This window comes from Rhynchophorus ferrugineus, unplaced genomic scaffold (genome assembly GCF_030347505.1).
Source record: "Rhynchophorus ferrugineus isolate W39M unplaced genomic scaffold, kcgeb_rfMv2 rfM2, whole genome shotgun sequence".
NCBI classification, from domain to species: Eukaryota; Metazoa; Arthropoda; class Insecta; order Coleoptera; family Curculionidae; genus Rhynchophorus; species Rhynchophorus ferrugineus.
The window spans coordinates 35,962,761-35,980,175 of record NW_027472581.1 but is presented as its reverse complement, the minus strand read 5'-3'; the positions used below and the strand labels follow the sequence as shown (position 1 = coordinate 35,980,175).

Below are 17,415 nucleotides of genomic sequence, written 5' to 3'. Positions count from 1 at the left end.
TAGCAACTCACCACCAAATGATGGAATGAATGAAGTAAAAGACACCTGAAATGAATCATAAGTTAATACCACTAAAATTTACAGAACGTTCTTGACAACCTTTAGAAGTACCTCTAGTATTACTATATACTATGTCTGCAGAACTATACCAACTACTATAAGTCCTTAAACAAGAACAACTTTTCTTAGCTGTTCTCTGTTCACAGGACATCAAATGCAATCAAGTGCTCATTTCAAAAGTCTAGGTATATTATAAACAAAGAAGGAAACTTAATATTCTCGAATTTTATTAATCTATTTTTGGATGAAATTTTTGAAAATGCGAGTTTTTCTATATATACATTCACAGCTATATATGCATTCCAATAAAGCGAACACATTATTTTGTTTTATCTACAACAATTGTAAAATATAATTTGACGTGATCACACTATTCTTAACTGTTCTTTATCCAAACTGCCATAACTCTTTAATAGTTCCAACAATACGAAAATAATCGAATATAACACAAAATCTTAAATAAAACTAATTAAAATTAAATAAACTTGTTTAATTATGGTTTAACACACTCAATTTCCGTTATAATATCGTTCCAAGTAAGATATGTAGAGCTTTTTCTTCGATTTAAAATTGCTCTGCCGGCATTTTGTGATACAGCGATGCCAGATTTTGTTGGTTTACGTACAACATATATTATTTATTTATTTATTTATTTATTTATTTGTAGGGCATATTACATAAACATTTTAAACCTCAAAAATTCTTTGTCGATATAAGCTTTAACCGTGTGCCAAATTTCACAACCCCAGCAGTCTTCTTCAAAAAGGAAGGTAAACTTTTCTCCAAGCCGATTAATATGTAGGTATTGCTTTAAAACTTTCATAAATCTCACAAAATGTACGCAACATCTCCAGACGGCGATATGTCCAATTAAAATATCTCTCCAAATTGTAAAAAATTACGGTGTTTTCAATAATAATTTAATAATAATATTTAATTTATTTCATTTCTCCACTACCTAATGAGTCCGAGGAACAACAAAAGTTTTTAGGCAAAATAATAAACCAAAATTATTTTTAATAAAAATGTTTAAAATGAAATATCATACCTACTATGAATTAATATATATAAAAATATTTTCTTGATGATATTAAAACTTGGATACCTTTGTCTGAAATTTACCTAAAAAAAATTAATATACTTTTTATAATATGTATATAAATATTTAATAACAACTAATATCGTTTATGTCACCTTAAAAATCTAATTAAGCGATACCGAAAAAGAATATTTAAATTTTATTGCGTATATAAACAATTTAAAAAAATTATTTCTACAAGATTAATTTTCGGAAAGTCAATGTTGTAACAAAACCCATTAATTTTTTTTTGTCGTAGGTAATATTTTTCTTCATCTTGCGTCTTTTATAACTGATAAAAAACTGTATTAAAAGTTAATCGAAGTTAACGAAGAAGAAGTTCAACTCTCATTAACACGATTTAAAAACATTTGATGCGTAAACGGAAGGTTTCGAATTGACAAACAAGGAAGGGTTCGGGTTATTTTTGCGACTTAAAGGAGAGTGGAAAAGACTAACCATTGATTAATTGGAAAAGTAACCGCAAATTTCACTGTGTTTTGTTATCATTAATCTATCATTTATAACAAGATTAAAAATAAAATTATGTTTGCATTCGTAAATATTTGATCTAACTCATTTTTCTTCTGAAACTTCTCTTCTTAAATCCTTCTTCTTAAAGTTCTCTTTCTTCTTAAGTTTGTTCGTTGGATTTAAAGGAAAAACAAATCCAAAACCGATCATAATATGTGAAGCTTGATGACCTTTTCCAATTTTTCGATAATCCCGCTGATTAAAATTTCCATAAAGAAATTGTTTGTAATTAGTGTTGGGAACTATCGACTGAAATTTACTATCGACTGTTTAGTAATTGACTACTTTTTACTGTCGACTGTTTCAGTCGCTATTTTTGGTTCAATTGATTTTACTACTTTTTACCAGTGACTGTTTCAGTTGACTGTTTTCAGTCTGACTAATTTTGTTAATGTTTACTATCGACTGTTTGATTAGATTTATATACTATTTTTGGTTCTACTTGTTTCATTCGACTGATTTTTAATGTTCTGGCTCTGCCGTCATACCCTCGACCTTGACAAAAATGTATACCCAATTTTTGCATAAATAGATTTATATGATATATATGTAGTTTTATGACTTTTTTGGTAGTTTGTTTGTAAATAACAATATATTGTATATTAATATATAGCATTTTAGTACGATATTTTTCAAGATTGTTAATCAAGATAGTACTTGGGTAAAAAGATTAAAATTGAGAACGATAAATAGTAAAATATTTTGACTGTTTTTATAGCAGTAATAATATTTCAATTACTCTCTCGATTTTTGTTAAAAAATATTTCCGTTCGATAATAAATAAAGCATTTTATTTTATGTTTAGGTATATGTTTAATTTTTATATAGTATTTATGGTTATTGTACATCTTTAGTTTTTAGGTTTTTTTTAAGTTCTATTGTATTGTCTATATTTATTATAATATATTAATTAAAAATAGCAATTAACACCTTAAAATACAATGAAACATTTGTAGGGTATTATTCCATTCCATAGAAAAATTCCATTCCTTTTTACAGATATACAGAACATTGAAATATAAAAGTAATTCTACTTCGTTTAAAATTAAATTATAGAATGCATGTTATGTATTATTATTATAATAGTATTCAGTATTTTTTTTCCTTTTTATTAAAGTTCGCGAAGGAATTTATATATCTCCGTCTCGCTTATACTACTGTTGGAAAATATAACCACATATAAAATTAACTGCCCCAAGCAATTATCTCCGTCCTTTCCTCTCTCACAATGTATACAGGAAAGGACTCGTACATCTTCGTCTGACATCACGAATTGAAAAAACAGCCGAACCGTGCATTTGACTGAAAATAGTAATTACTATTTTCAATCGTTAGTTTTTTGACTATCGACTGTTTCGACTATTTTCAGTTGATAGTTAGCAACGCTATTTGTAATATAGTATTTTCTACATAAAACTCATTATTATCATGTCTTTTATTTTGAAGCACATAATATTTTAACAGAGATCTATTTTATAAGACCCATATAACATTCTCAGAAATACCGGTCAAAACTATCTTTGAAATTAATTATATAGTAGGGAACAATATCCTTTTTAACATCTTTGGGAAGAGAAAATGTAGATGTAGTTTAGTAAAATATAGTCACTTTAGTGGAAAGTATAAATTATTTAAAATAATGTCGTACTTTTTGACAGGTATTGGTTCTAGAAAATAATCACTCTTACCCTATTTCACTATATAATATTTTAATAACATTATGATAAATACAAACTATGTAAGATACATGTTATAAAATTTAAAATTCTTTTAAATATTCTGATCAGAAACAAAAACAATAAGTTTTTAAGTCAATAACATTAAAAATTTCAAAAAAAAATGAAAATCTACTTCAAATATTCACATTAATCATCTTTCATCAAAATTTTCATCATCAAAGCACAGTCAACGGAGACTCAAAGTCATTTCAAACAGCCAGATTTAAAGAAAAAAAGAGTTCATCCCTTTGTGAATTATTATTATAGATAAAATTCCAATTCCAATACTTTTGAAATTGCTTTAACTGCTTATGCAATATGCAAATGCAAATTTGAATAATAACAGAATAACATCATATCTATACAAATTTTAATTGAAAAAGTAATTTTGTGAATATTTACATACCATCATTCACATTTACATGTACATCATTAATTTTTAAAATACTTATCGTTTTTAAATGACTTCGAAAAAGGAGGAAATACGCGTAGTAGTGTAGTAGATAGGTTAAACAAGGTTTTTGTTAATTTTTAATGGTTATTACAACGGTTATTATGTACATATTTGATTTAGAAATGTTTTTGTGTGTTAAAAATCTAAGTTTAATTATTTTTTAATTTTTAGTAAGCTGCTTATTTGTTTTTTGAAGTCGGCTCAATTTTCTTGTTAAAAATATTTTATAACATTTGAAAAGATATAGTATCTAATAATAAAACACTCATATTTATTCCAGTAATTATCTCAAAAGCACCAATTGCAGTCACTAACAATATTCCTTGAATTATTAAGCTGATTTGAGCTTCCAAATACCCATATTCCAATTTTCGCTCAACTAAGACATTATTTCCCACTGTTCTTTTATAACACCGCATCACAGCCACAATGTTATTAATTATTTTTATTATTATTATACATTCTTATAGATAAAGTAAGTTGACCGTAAATTTCCATTTCCTTCTTAACATAGAATATTTGCTTAAAATTAAATAGAACCTGCAAATAATAATAAACCTGAAATAAATAAAAACATAACCCGCAAATGATAATTGACCGGTAATTCAACATCTTCTGGACTGAAAATACGTTTTTTACACTTTTACAATAATAAGACACAATAAATGTAAATTTATGACATCTCTATGACATCAATATAATTGTAGTATACTAAAAAATGGTAAAATATGAGATCGTTAAATTATGTATATGATATAATTTCTTTTTTATTTTAGAGCTACGTTGTTGCTGGTGCCACTGTTGGGATTAAACTTCCTTCTAACTCCATTTAGACCTCAGGGAGGACACATGTGGGAGAATCTATATGATTTAGTTTCAGCTATTACAACATCATTTCAAGTAAGTAATTATTATATTACCTGAAAAAATATGTAACGAAAACATGACCATAATTACCAATTATTTACTCCATCCAATTAGTATCGGGTTATTCTTAATTGGCGAAGGACAAAACAAGTAATAACTCTGCACCGAGTGATTATAAATTCTAACATTTCTAAGTTCGGATTGAACCCAATTAAAATGAATGCAGGTTTTGTTCGAGTAGTTTCTGATTGTAATGTAATTGGGCCACTGTTATATTATGTCAGATTCAATAAATAATAACAAAATTGGAACTAAATTGTTTTCGATCCTTATCTGAAATATTCAACAGTGGTAAAAATAGTAAGATTTTTAAATGTATATAGTTATTTTTCCTAATATTTAGTTTTTCTTTATTTCCAGGCCTCTAAATAGTTGTTGAGTCGGCGTTCTTTAAGTTTTCTTCGATTCAGTTTTAATCTCCTGAGCCGGTTGCGCTTTACAGCGATTGTTTTAGTTTATAGAAAAGCCAGAGGTCCACGGATCTGCCGAATAGGTCGTTTACGAAATAATATGAATTGAATGTTTGATAAAAAGTCATTAGAATCTTTGATGTTTGAGACCAAACAAAGTTTATTGGCTCATGATGCTGAAACCTGGAATGAAGAACTTCACGCAAATGTTTGGATATGCAAAGGCAAAAAAATTTTTTGTCACCAAATAGCACAATTTTATGGGTCGAAATACATTTTGGATAAGTTCTAAACTAATTATATTATTCAATATATTTCAGAAGTTTAATACATAATATTTTGTAAAATTATATCTCCACAGTATTCCTACCATTTTTTGATTTGTAGGAGAACAACTGAATGTTAAAGAGAGCTTAATGTGACAAATATGAGGGTAAAATAAAAATTTATCCGCCTGATGCAGAAAATAGTAAAAAATTTCAGTTAGTAAATACTGTGTGTATGTGTTCGGAAATAAAATATTTCGTTTATGATACACTAAACCCCTGAATAAATTCATCCTAAGTTGACAAAAGCTTACTGAGATTCTGCTCCTTCTATGTCGATCGTTAAAAAATGATAAGCTGAATTGAAGAGGATCGCACTTGAAAATGACTTACTTAGGATACGTCAGGGATACCAAAGCTCTGTTTGGAAACCCGAACTTGTTGAATGCCGATCAAAACCAAATGCTTAAACGATTTTCTAGCAACTTTTAGGCCGATCTCTATTTAGATACGGCCTATTTTTTACGGCACTTTGTCATAATTGTTGACATGGAGTTCGCTGAGAACGTCAAATACAAAGTAGCAGTCAAAGCAATGGGTGGAATCTAGTGGTTCAGTGCCAAAAATGTCCAGCGTGTTTTGCGATGTAAAAGAGTTCCTGTTAGTTTAGTGTCTTGAAAAAGGCACAATAATTTCCTTCTTGGTCAAAATTTGCCTGGCTTAATGAAGAAAAACAATCTGTCGTCAGGACAACAGGACACCTGTACACCAGGATATATTAAGGCTGGAATAACTTGAAGTTAGTTGAGAACTATGCTCCTAAAATGGCATCCTCAAATACCCATCTGTTCTCAAACTTAAATAAATTCTGGAATGCGCTTCACAAGGTTGAGAAAATCTTAGATGAATATTTTCAGTCCAACTTTCACTTCCTGGTTTTAATGCTGATGCAAGAGAATGACATTAAAGCAAATCTGCTGAAATAAAGAGCAAATTTTAACAGAGAATCGCGGAATTTCTTTGTCAAATCGAGAACTTTTCACCTTACCTTCATGTGTTGAATAAATATATAACGATTCATACTAATACTGTGAATAACATTCGACGCATTGTCTTTATGCACAAAATTTTGTTACCCTTAAACTCACATTCTAATGTTTTTGTTCCACATTGAATAGTGGGCGATTGTGGCACCTGTTGTACACACAGATTATTAACACTCAAAACTTTAGCCAAAACTATGATAACGTTACATATTACTGAATGAAAAAAAAAATAAAAAGACAAACTTAATAGCCTATTACCTATTACCTATTACCTAACACACAATGTATTAATCATCATAACTGGTAAGAAACCCACTATTTTTAAAACTAATTTCGTTTCTATTTATGAATCTACACTTTAATACTTCAATGGTTGCTGAAAATTGATTAAATATTTTTGCATTTTTCAAAGAATTTGTTTCAATAATCAAGAAAACTTCAAGTTTTACTAACATTTATTTTCAATATATGTGACAAAACAGCACACAATTAAGAGTATAAATATCATGGTAATAACATCTGAAATAAAGACCATCCCAAAATCTTAAATTAAAAGTATTCCAAAGGAAATTGAACATCAATTAAGGGGATTTTAGAGGGTCTAGACATTCTAGTCTAGAGGTATGAATTTTAGGTATTTCTTCAAGTAAAATAAAAAAGAGACAAAATATTTTTGCAGCCCATCTTTTACTATGTGTTTATTAATATTTAAGTAATAAATTAAACGAAAAAAATTAAAATTTCAATTAACTTTAAGCAATTAAGTATTCGTTGAGAATGATTCTAGAGAAATGCTACTCTCGCACAAAAACCAAACATATTTCTATCGAAAAAATAAGAGCTGTGGTAGAATATAATAGAAGAATGTATAAAGAAGACTTACACAATTTCAAGATAATCGGTTTACTAGGACTGGAGATATCATATCAATTATCTCGAAAGAAGTATTTATTTCATTAAGACAGCTACTTATGATATACCGTATACCTCCTAAAATAATTTAAATTTTGAAATATTCTCTTTAGGGAATACCTTTAAAGGGTTAAGATTTGACAATAGGAAAAATTGTAATTTTTTAGCATTTCTAGGCGATAATATTGCCTTAACACTTAGAAGTTATATTTTATTTATTTTAATGATTTTGTATTTAACTAATTATCAATTTTTAGTAATGTATACTTTAAAACAACAAATTGGTATTCTGTATAATATTTTGATGGATGTCCGTGCCGCCCGAAACACTGAAAATATATCAAACGCCCATCGTTCTGGAATGGTTGCTCTAACCAATAAAAGGCCGAGTTCGATAAAGGGTTGAGTAATGAAGCAATCACTTATTTCGTAATTTCCATTAAACCATTTATTTTCTCAATTTTAAAACTCTATCGTAGCCTCCGGTCATTTTCAATTAACCCAGAAAAAATCAATGAATTTTTATCAATTTATGATGATTACTTATTTAATAATATTACAATTTATTTCATAATATTAATGTATGAGCGGTAAAAAGTATTTTCTTGTATCGATTTCATCTCTTCGATATATTTAAAAAATATGTATTGATTTTCGTACCCTTTACGGTCATAAAATTAAAACGTGACCCAGAATATTACGATATCGTTGTTCTTTATGGTTCCAGTTTTTAAAGTAAAACTCGAATTCTTACCGGTAATGTAATAACCTGTATCAATATCGTATCTAAAATTACGTGTATTTTTTTATCAATAATTTCCATGCCATTGATAACATAAAAATCTATTAATATCGATAAAGTTCTCTATTACTATGTGTGAGTATTAAATATTATTTGATATAATATTATGATTTTGATATATTATTTTTAATATTAATTCTCGTGTATTTCCAATTGAATTACGCGTCTACCAACAATCAATAGAATCAAAATTTAATTTATAATAAGCAAAAACAGAAGAAAATTTAACAGAAATTGGGGATATATAATTTTATCTGATTTAAAAGAAAATTATTTTTACAAGAACAAAGTTAGAATGATAAAACACTTTTGAAGACCAGAAACTTTAATAATATTTTGTGATCGCCAAGTATTTGAAATTGAGCCACAACTTACTCAAAATAATTACGTCTGCTTTGTAAATCTATCCTGCTGATACAACCAATTACAGGTATATTAGTATACAAAAACCTAATCCTACCTTCAAGCAACTTCAAATGTTGACAAAGCTTTCGATACAGTTTTTCTAATTCTTCAATTTCTAATATCTTATCTATATTATATTCCAATATATCTTATATTCTAATATCATAATTAAATTTAAAAAATATTGAAAATATAAATCATCAAAAAATCAAAGGCACTTAATCAAACTTTAACAAGCAAAAATCATTAGGCAAGAGTAAAGTCAATTGAATGTATGCATTCAAAATGCATACAGAAATGCTTCCAATTTCTTATAAAATTTAAAAAAAAACATAAAACTATCAAAAATGTATCACTATCAACATTATTTTATGGAGACCTGACAATGAACAGAACAAGTGAGTATTGTGTGAACACTGAGTATCTAACTGTTATATTTTGAATAATCAATAAAACAACAGATACTAAAAGGGCATTATTTTAAAAAATTCAGAAAAATTATAGATGTTTCATTTACAACGTATTGGTATACATAGAAAGGTATTGAGAGTTTGCCAATACGGATCTAAAAGATCACTAATCACTTTTAATTCGGCAATATTATTGTATATAAACATTTTCTTACTTATAGTACACTTTTCAATGTTATTACTGAAAGTTCAAAAATAGAGCTTGAAAGGTAAGCTTTGAAAATATAAATAACGACCGAAAATTAAAAAACTAAAGATTGAATATTGTGAAAACTATTTATTATAATAAAACTGAACTAAAACTCAGAGTTGAGGCGACAACATTGCGAGGTTTTGATGTCACAAATTTAAATCGCGTATGTACAAAATAACTTTGAACAGACTATATGTGTATTATGGGAATCACTAAAATAACAACTGTAACAATGTCAAGAGAATAAAGTCAGCAACGCTAGTATAAATTAACAAATACCTTAAAATTCAGCAAAGCTGTTTTGGCTGTTTTCGAGATTCTCACCTCATGTATGGATTAAATCAATTAAAAAATTAATTGGGTGAACCTATATATTAAACAACCATATATCTGTAATAATAAGATATATCGCTAGATATAAAAATGTTAGTTTAAAATGTTATTTTTTGAGATATATATTTGATGATTGCGAACTTCTGACAACATATTTTATTGACCTATAATATTCAAATAAAAACTAAATTTAATTACAGATAGCAAAAAACTTTAGTGCATTTGATATTTCTTTTCATATTAATGGCCCTACTATTAATTTAATAGAATCTATTAAAATTTTAAATTTTTTATCTCCCGCTATTAAAATTGTATTAACTTATTAAACCAATCATACATTTTAGGTGCCACATTTTATTCTGAAAGCCATTATTAAGAGATATCTCTTCAAATTACTATGACGTTATTGACAGCGCGGAATCTAAAGAAGCCCACACATGATATAAAGAACATTCTTGATGGAGTTGATAAGTGGGATATACTGCTTTGCCTCTATAAAATTAATCTCATCTTGTTGGTCAGCAAAGTTAGTTATAAAAAAATATAAACAAAAGCTGCATTTAATTATTTTTTTACATACTTTTTGAGAGATCTATATTTTGTCTCCATGCACTCTATTAAAAAAAATCTAGAAGATCCTAAACATCCTAGCTATCTCTTAATAAAAGCTTTATATGCATCTTCTTAAAGGATAATATAATTTGGCACTATTCAAATGTTGATTGACATTATACTAAAAATATTCTTGCAGTGTAATAATATGTACCTTTTAAAATAGATTTTGGGTTTATATAACCCAAAACGTAATACGTTACCTATATATTATATGGTAATTATGTGTAAGATATGTTAACACATGCTTAATCCAGATAATTTGGAATTTTTAACATGATTTACCCACTTTCTAAATAGAGCTGGAAAATGTCGTTGCTTTGCTTTCTATACATCCCGTTACAAAAAACTAATATTGTAAATCGAATATTGATTATAACAAGCTAATTTTGATTATAATTTATTCATAGAAACATAGAAACATGCTAAACGTACTCTTCTTACTCTTCTTAAACATTGGAATGAAATGAACCAATGAAATTATTTCGTGAATCTTAATAAAATAATAATTCAAACAAGTCAATAAAATGGATCGAAAAAGCGATTGTAGTGTCATCTGTCTATGAAGTGCAGTGTCTATTTACTATATTATATGTGTATATCTGTATATATATTATTAGCGTATTTATATCAATAAGTACAGTCAAAATTATTAAAATCAGTAAAAGAACAAAGAAATATTTAATTATCAGTCATCATTTCCTACAAGAGAAATAAGCACTTTAAATAAATTTCCCTCGGTCGTTTATACAAGTTCCTGCTAGAGCAGTAGAAAGATATAACAGACAATTGGAAATTACCCCAAGAGGGATTCTATTCAACGGTAGAATATTTCAAAAAATAACGAAATGAAAAATAGGAAAGGTCCTTTTCGTACTAAAATATTTCTTTTCGTTGAATTGAGCAGTTCGTGCTTTTGTGATTTTATATCGAAAAATATAGAATAGTAAAAGGATTGTATAGAGTATGGAAATGTAAAATTCTTAGTTATACTGTCACAAATACTTGTCTTTTATGTACTATATCAATAAAATCAAAATATAAAGGTGTCTTTTTACTTTACTAATTATTTATTATAAATATTATTTATTGTCAAATATTTATATTTTAAATTATTGAATATAAAATTAATATGTTAGATGTTTAATTATGAATAAATATACTATATTAATTATATTATATGTTTGTTTCATAAAACCGAATGATAATTCACTTATTTTTATATATTGGTATATGTTAATAAAGTGTGTCCAGTTCAGTTGAAAATTTGAAGTGTTCAAAAATTCAGGCTGTTAAAATATACAACATATTTTACTATAATTGATATATTTCAATTGTATAACTCAAACTTGAACAACGCTAGACATTGCATACCAAGAGGTGTGATATCTGCAACCTAAAGATATATGATGGATTAATAACCCTCAATGATTTCATTATTTGCTTTAGGAATATATCCCCAAAATTGGATGTTCAGATAGTCTTGCTAATTTCAACATAAAAATTTTAACATTTTCGATTTCCTATCATCCATAGCAGCTAACTAATTCTAATATTATATATTGTATTCATTTTTGACATGTTTGTTATCTAGGTGAGTTTTTATCTAGGTAAGATACCTGTGACACTCAAGAGTCAATCAAGATCGAATGCTATGACAGAACGTTCAAGACAGTATACGTAAAAGACTAAATAAATATTAAGTAATATTTGTGCCAATCAAAATGTCAATGTAAACAACTGTTAAACTTAACCTAACTGTTAAATTAGATGGTTTTAAGATTTCTCTATATAAAAAACCAGTTTTCGTTGATTGCACGTAAACGTATTGAGTATTAAGCCCATTAAACATTTTTAAAAAGTTATGGCGATACTGTTTCGGAATGTTGACATAACATGAGAAAATTATATGATTGGATCGCTTCCAAGTCCACATAGTTCTGTCATATGTAAGTTTTAATGAAAGAAATGATTAAAATATGTGCAAGTAACTCAAAAAAGAGTTAATGATTTAAAAATCTCTTTATAAAAACATATGGACATTATTATATGGATAACTTTAAAATAAATGAAGTAACAACAAAAATATGTATAAAATATATAAAAGTATTCAAGCAATATGATGATCAGATGAGGCTGTGAATATCTGGCTATTGTGACTAGGAAATTTAAATATCTACTGGTTTTGCTACACAACATATGGCCGTGACGGTGCAATACCATTTTATCACATAAATCAACATTACTCCTTTGAAGCATTTTTTTCCTATATTAGTTTTCACTTTTTTATCTTCAAATTATTTCAGTATACCAAGGACATTATTTGTCCATTCTAATTATATCTACAGAAATGTAAACAAAATTAAGAATAAGTATATTCAGCCATAAGCGCAAATAAATACGTGTACACCCATTTATAGTTCATTATGATATTTAAACCTAGAAACTCTTAACTAAAGGAAACAAAATAATATAAGAGACATATACACACCGTACAAAGAAAGTTGGTTTGGAATAGAACTTCTCGTTCCATTAATACTTAGAATATTAAGGTTAGATGCACGTAAACGATAACAAGCGACATTTGGATGGATAATTGAATAAACAAATTTTAGGTCAATTTAGTGACCAGCTTAGTTCTCCAAACCACTTAAGAGTAGATGTTATCATGCAATATAAGCGTTCCCTCGCTGAGCATTGTAACAATTTGATATTTATTGCACCTAAAAGACAAAATAACATTTAGAGCATTATAATACTATAAAGTAAATAATACATAGAATAAGATAAAATTTATTTTATACTAACTACTTAATTAATAATTAATTAAAAATTAATTAATTAATAATAAGATACATTTAGAATTCTAGTGTGATAGAACTTTTTGAATAGGATTAACTTTCTTATTAAAATATTATATTTTAATAATGTTATTCAGTAATTGTTGGAAAAATTACGAAATAACGTTTGCAGGTACTCACTTCAACGGTATATATACTAAAATTGAAACGTTACATAGAAGATTAGCCCGCCCCCTGGTCAAGGAGGACATGTAAAATCGTAAAGCGTTCTACATTTTTACCCAAACTCTCGACTTATCCTTATTTTCTACAATAGTTAATAGACTTTCTTTAAGACCTCCACGGACAACCCTCTTTCCTTGCACATCATAATTTGTTAACGGTTTTTACTAGTTTGCAGTAAATCGCAATCTATTGACCAAATTTATAATATTGCAGCAGTTAATATTTTTTCCAAGGGACATTGATGATTGTGACGAGGTCTACGCTTAGAATTGTTGTAATATCTATATTTTTCATCTTCTATCAGACCTATCACCCGACAGATATGATGGTTGAGGCATTAGGACGATCCCCTAACTCCTGTGATAGTCACAGGTTATTCAGTACTTGATATTTGTGATTGTACAAAAGGAAGAAATAGCCATCTCATTCCAGACTGAATGTCTTCTGGGATGATCTCTAAATCAGTCACTCATCACTCAGTTCCTTCTAGATAAAACATATTTACTAAAAAGGAGGAGAAATTAAAGAATCCGCCATACTTAATAAAGTATAAATTATAGTTATTTACTATTTAATCATAAAATGTACTGAAAATATTTATGGCACTTATTAATGTCTTATAGAATAATGGAACTATTTTGTGTATGAAAAAAACTCAAATCACTATTCATGAGTACAAAAATGATGTCAAAAATATGTCGTTTTATGAATAATATTATTTTTAATACATTTATAATAAAAAAATTCTGCATATTTTTCAGATATATTATTTCACTTAATATTTCTTTGCATCTGTCATCCTCAATAAAATAAAATCTTGGGTAATGTTACAAAGGATTCTTTGTGTGTCTCGTTTCATATCCTGAAATATTGTTCTATGACCCAGATATGCTTTGATTTTCAGACATTTTATGAAACACAATATATTAAAGCAGATAATATCGTTTAAAAATATTTGCAAGTAAATAATAATACGGGTATCAAAATTGAACAACAAGAATGACGTACAATAGTGATATTTTGCTTAAAAAGTCGACATCAATACCTACGAAATCAATACATAGTGTGCCCGCAAAGCTCGCACGGACATGGGTACAAATTTATGTTGGTAAATATGATCCTTGAACTCCTGTGGATGACCATTACTGCGAAACCATTTTAAAAGTAGGTCCAGTTCAGATATTGGTAAAAAGGAGACTAAAATATGAAATATAATAATAAGAATAATCAATCTCTTTATTAAGGAAATCGTTAAAACGTTTAATATTTTTAACAAACTTAAAAAAAGGAGGAGGTTCGACCGTATATTTTTATGTATGTTCACCAATTTCTTTATCAATTATGGACCGATTTTCAAAATTCTTTTTTATTCGAAAAGGGCATTTCCGAGGTAGTCTCATTGGAATCAAGTCAACATCTGATGGTGGAATCTGGGGAAATCGAGGGAAAGATTCAAATTTCAAAGGAACGTACAAAGTTTTCACATATTGTTTTATCTAAAATTATCAGATTTTTGGGTATAATGTTATTGCTGAACTGATATAAAGGATGACCGGACGTCATTCAGTGCAAAAGCCGTTCAGTTTTTTTAACCACTAATCATAATCATTTGAGAAGCCGTAGATATATTACAAGCAACTGCTTCTGTGGTGTAATGGCTCTAAGCACGTTCAACTCACACGCGGAGATCGCGGGTTCTATTCCCCGCGGGCCAACGATTTTTGTAGTTATTCTAGTTTGGTTACAACATTTTCCAAATCACCTAGGCTACGTAGTGGGCACCGGGGCCTGAAGCGTTCCTTATTTTCAATTATTGTTTCTTTATTCCTATTTTTCCTCATACTGACAGCACCTTTACTTCACCTACCTAATGTAATCCTTATAAAATAACCGCCTAATTTATTGAGTAAATACATAACACGAAAAGGGGGAAAATAAAATATTTTTAACAAAATAACTGAACCGACTTCAAAAAATAAATAAGAGACTCACTAAAAAGTAGAAAATAATCAAACTTAAATTTTTAACACAAAATAAACGTTTTCGAACAAAATATGTACATAATAGTCGTTGTAATAACTAAATGAAAATAATCAAAAACCTTATTTAACCTATCTACTACACGTATTTTATATTCTACTATATACACACAATTTAGACTTAATTTTTACTTAATACCTAGCTAAACACATTTATCTATTTACGATATTATTTTAACTACTACCAACTGATCACTTTGAAGTTGATACCGAGCCCAAACAATACAAAAATAATATTATAATTTTGCGACATATACACAAAATTAAATTACCAAGAAAACAAATCTTCATACAAAACAAAATCAAAATGTTTGCTCGTACCGACTTCAAGTACTCAGTCGGTAGTAGTTAAAATAAATATATAACCGGCTTTATATATTGGCGAAGCAGTGGTAAAGGCGATGGGACAGTCCTCCTACTGTTGCGATAGCCGCGGTTCCGAATCCTGCTGGGGCATGGTCGTAAATTTATGTTTGCCGGATGTCTTCTGGGATGATTTCTAAAGTTGGTCACGCGCCAGTAGGTAGGCTTAATGCTGAGGACCGTAGTTCGGAGTCCACGTTAAACTTTAGGCCCAGTCCAGATAAACCCATAGTTGGTAAAAGGAGACTTTAAAATATATAAAAAATTCATAAATAAATAAATATGTAAATAATATATATATATATATATATATATATATATATATATATATATATATATATATATATATATATATATATATTCGGTATAAGTCGGTTCAATTTTTTGGTAAAAATATTTTATTCAAAACGCTTTCCTTCGAATAAACTTTTTCAAACGGTTGTCCCATACGGAGGGGTGTAAATCTTTATTCAGGGTGTCGTCGAGAAACCATGGAATATGTCCTATATATGTAGATCCCTATAATTAATCCAGAACATTCAGTACTGCCGACTTTTTGCAACGACTTTTGCAACAGCCTTTTCGTACCTATCTATTTTTTTTTCAATCATAATCGCTTCAATTAACCTAATTATTAACAGCGACGTTCTACAAACTCTTAATGAGGAACTCCTTTCGAATTCAACACTTAGCATCATCTTCCTTGATGTAGGGACTGGTTTTGCAACAATTTGCGAAATTTCTCCGAACATCAACCATGATCTTTTTCGCACATAGCTGTACTACCTGATCTACAGTGTAAACCATTTTTCTTCCATATAAGAAGCGGTTTACCAACTTCTTTTGATATCCTTTGTTAGCAATGTCAGCCTATATTTTAAAGAATTTCATCAACTTTTTTACCAATTTTCCATGAGACCGCGATGAATTTTCATTTTTGAAAAATTGAATAAAATGTACATTATAATCAAATTGAGAACGAGAACTTTTCAAAATGAAAATACTCATATATTCCCAGATAGAGCCTGTCAATTCCTCCAGATATACACGTATTTTCCACTTTAATATAACTTAGTAATACTACACGAATATACTCAAAAATGCATACACTCTTAAACGACCCTACAAAACATATTTTTCAAATAAAAAGAAAATAGTGGGTACAGATTGTTAGGAATTAAACTATTAATGCTCACAAGCCAACAAAAATAACTAATTCAAAGTCCTAATGTTGTATTATAAAAAAGCTAAAATAACAATTATAACCTCGATGAACCTGCTACAAACCCGAACAATAACAAATAAAAATTAACTTGAAGCTCGAACAGGTTATTTAATATTTAAAGTACATATGCCCTGAAATGAGAATGTTGAATGAATCAGCTGTTTTTAGCTCTATTAACATTTGGAATATTAAAATTAGATGCCTTCAGATGCACGTTAGCGATAACAAGGACCATTTCACTCGCATAATTGAATAAACAATTTAGTCCTATTTCGTACGCTGCTTAATTTCAAGACCTTCTAGCATTCGATGTTATCAGGTTAAATAAGCATTCCATCGTTGCGTAATATAACCATTTGTGCCTGTTAAATTGAAAATAATGCAATTCAACTAAGTGAGAAATGGATATTTAAACTAAAATCTTACATTCATAACTGTGAAGATATTATTTTGATGCAAATTTAATTTAAGCTCTACTACTATACAGAACTAGACAGATTATAAATATTGAAAATTATAATTGTAGAATTTGATAGTTTCTC

At 28.2% G+C, this 17,415-nt stretch overlaps 1 protein-coding gene and 1 non-coding gene across 2 annotated transcripts in view; both read left to right on the top strand.

Moving 5' to 3' along the window:
* Positions 1-17,415, top strand: part of Dh31-R (Diuretic hormone 31 Receptor) — a 439,521-nt gene that overhangs the window by 414,090 nt on the left and 8,016 nt on the right. Inside the window, exon 9 of the mRNA XM_076395298.1 lies at positions 4,621-4,744. Within this exon, the coding sequence (XP_076251413.1) occupies positions 4,621-4,744 (124 nt within the window). The remainder of the gene's footprint in view (positions 1-4,620; positions 4,745-17,415) is intronic.
* LOC143192117 (U6 spliceosomal RNA) lies at positions 13,194-13,300 on the top strand. The gene has a single exon (XR_013004738.1). It is a non-coding gene; the product is annotated as a U6 spliceosomal RNA (small nuclear RNA).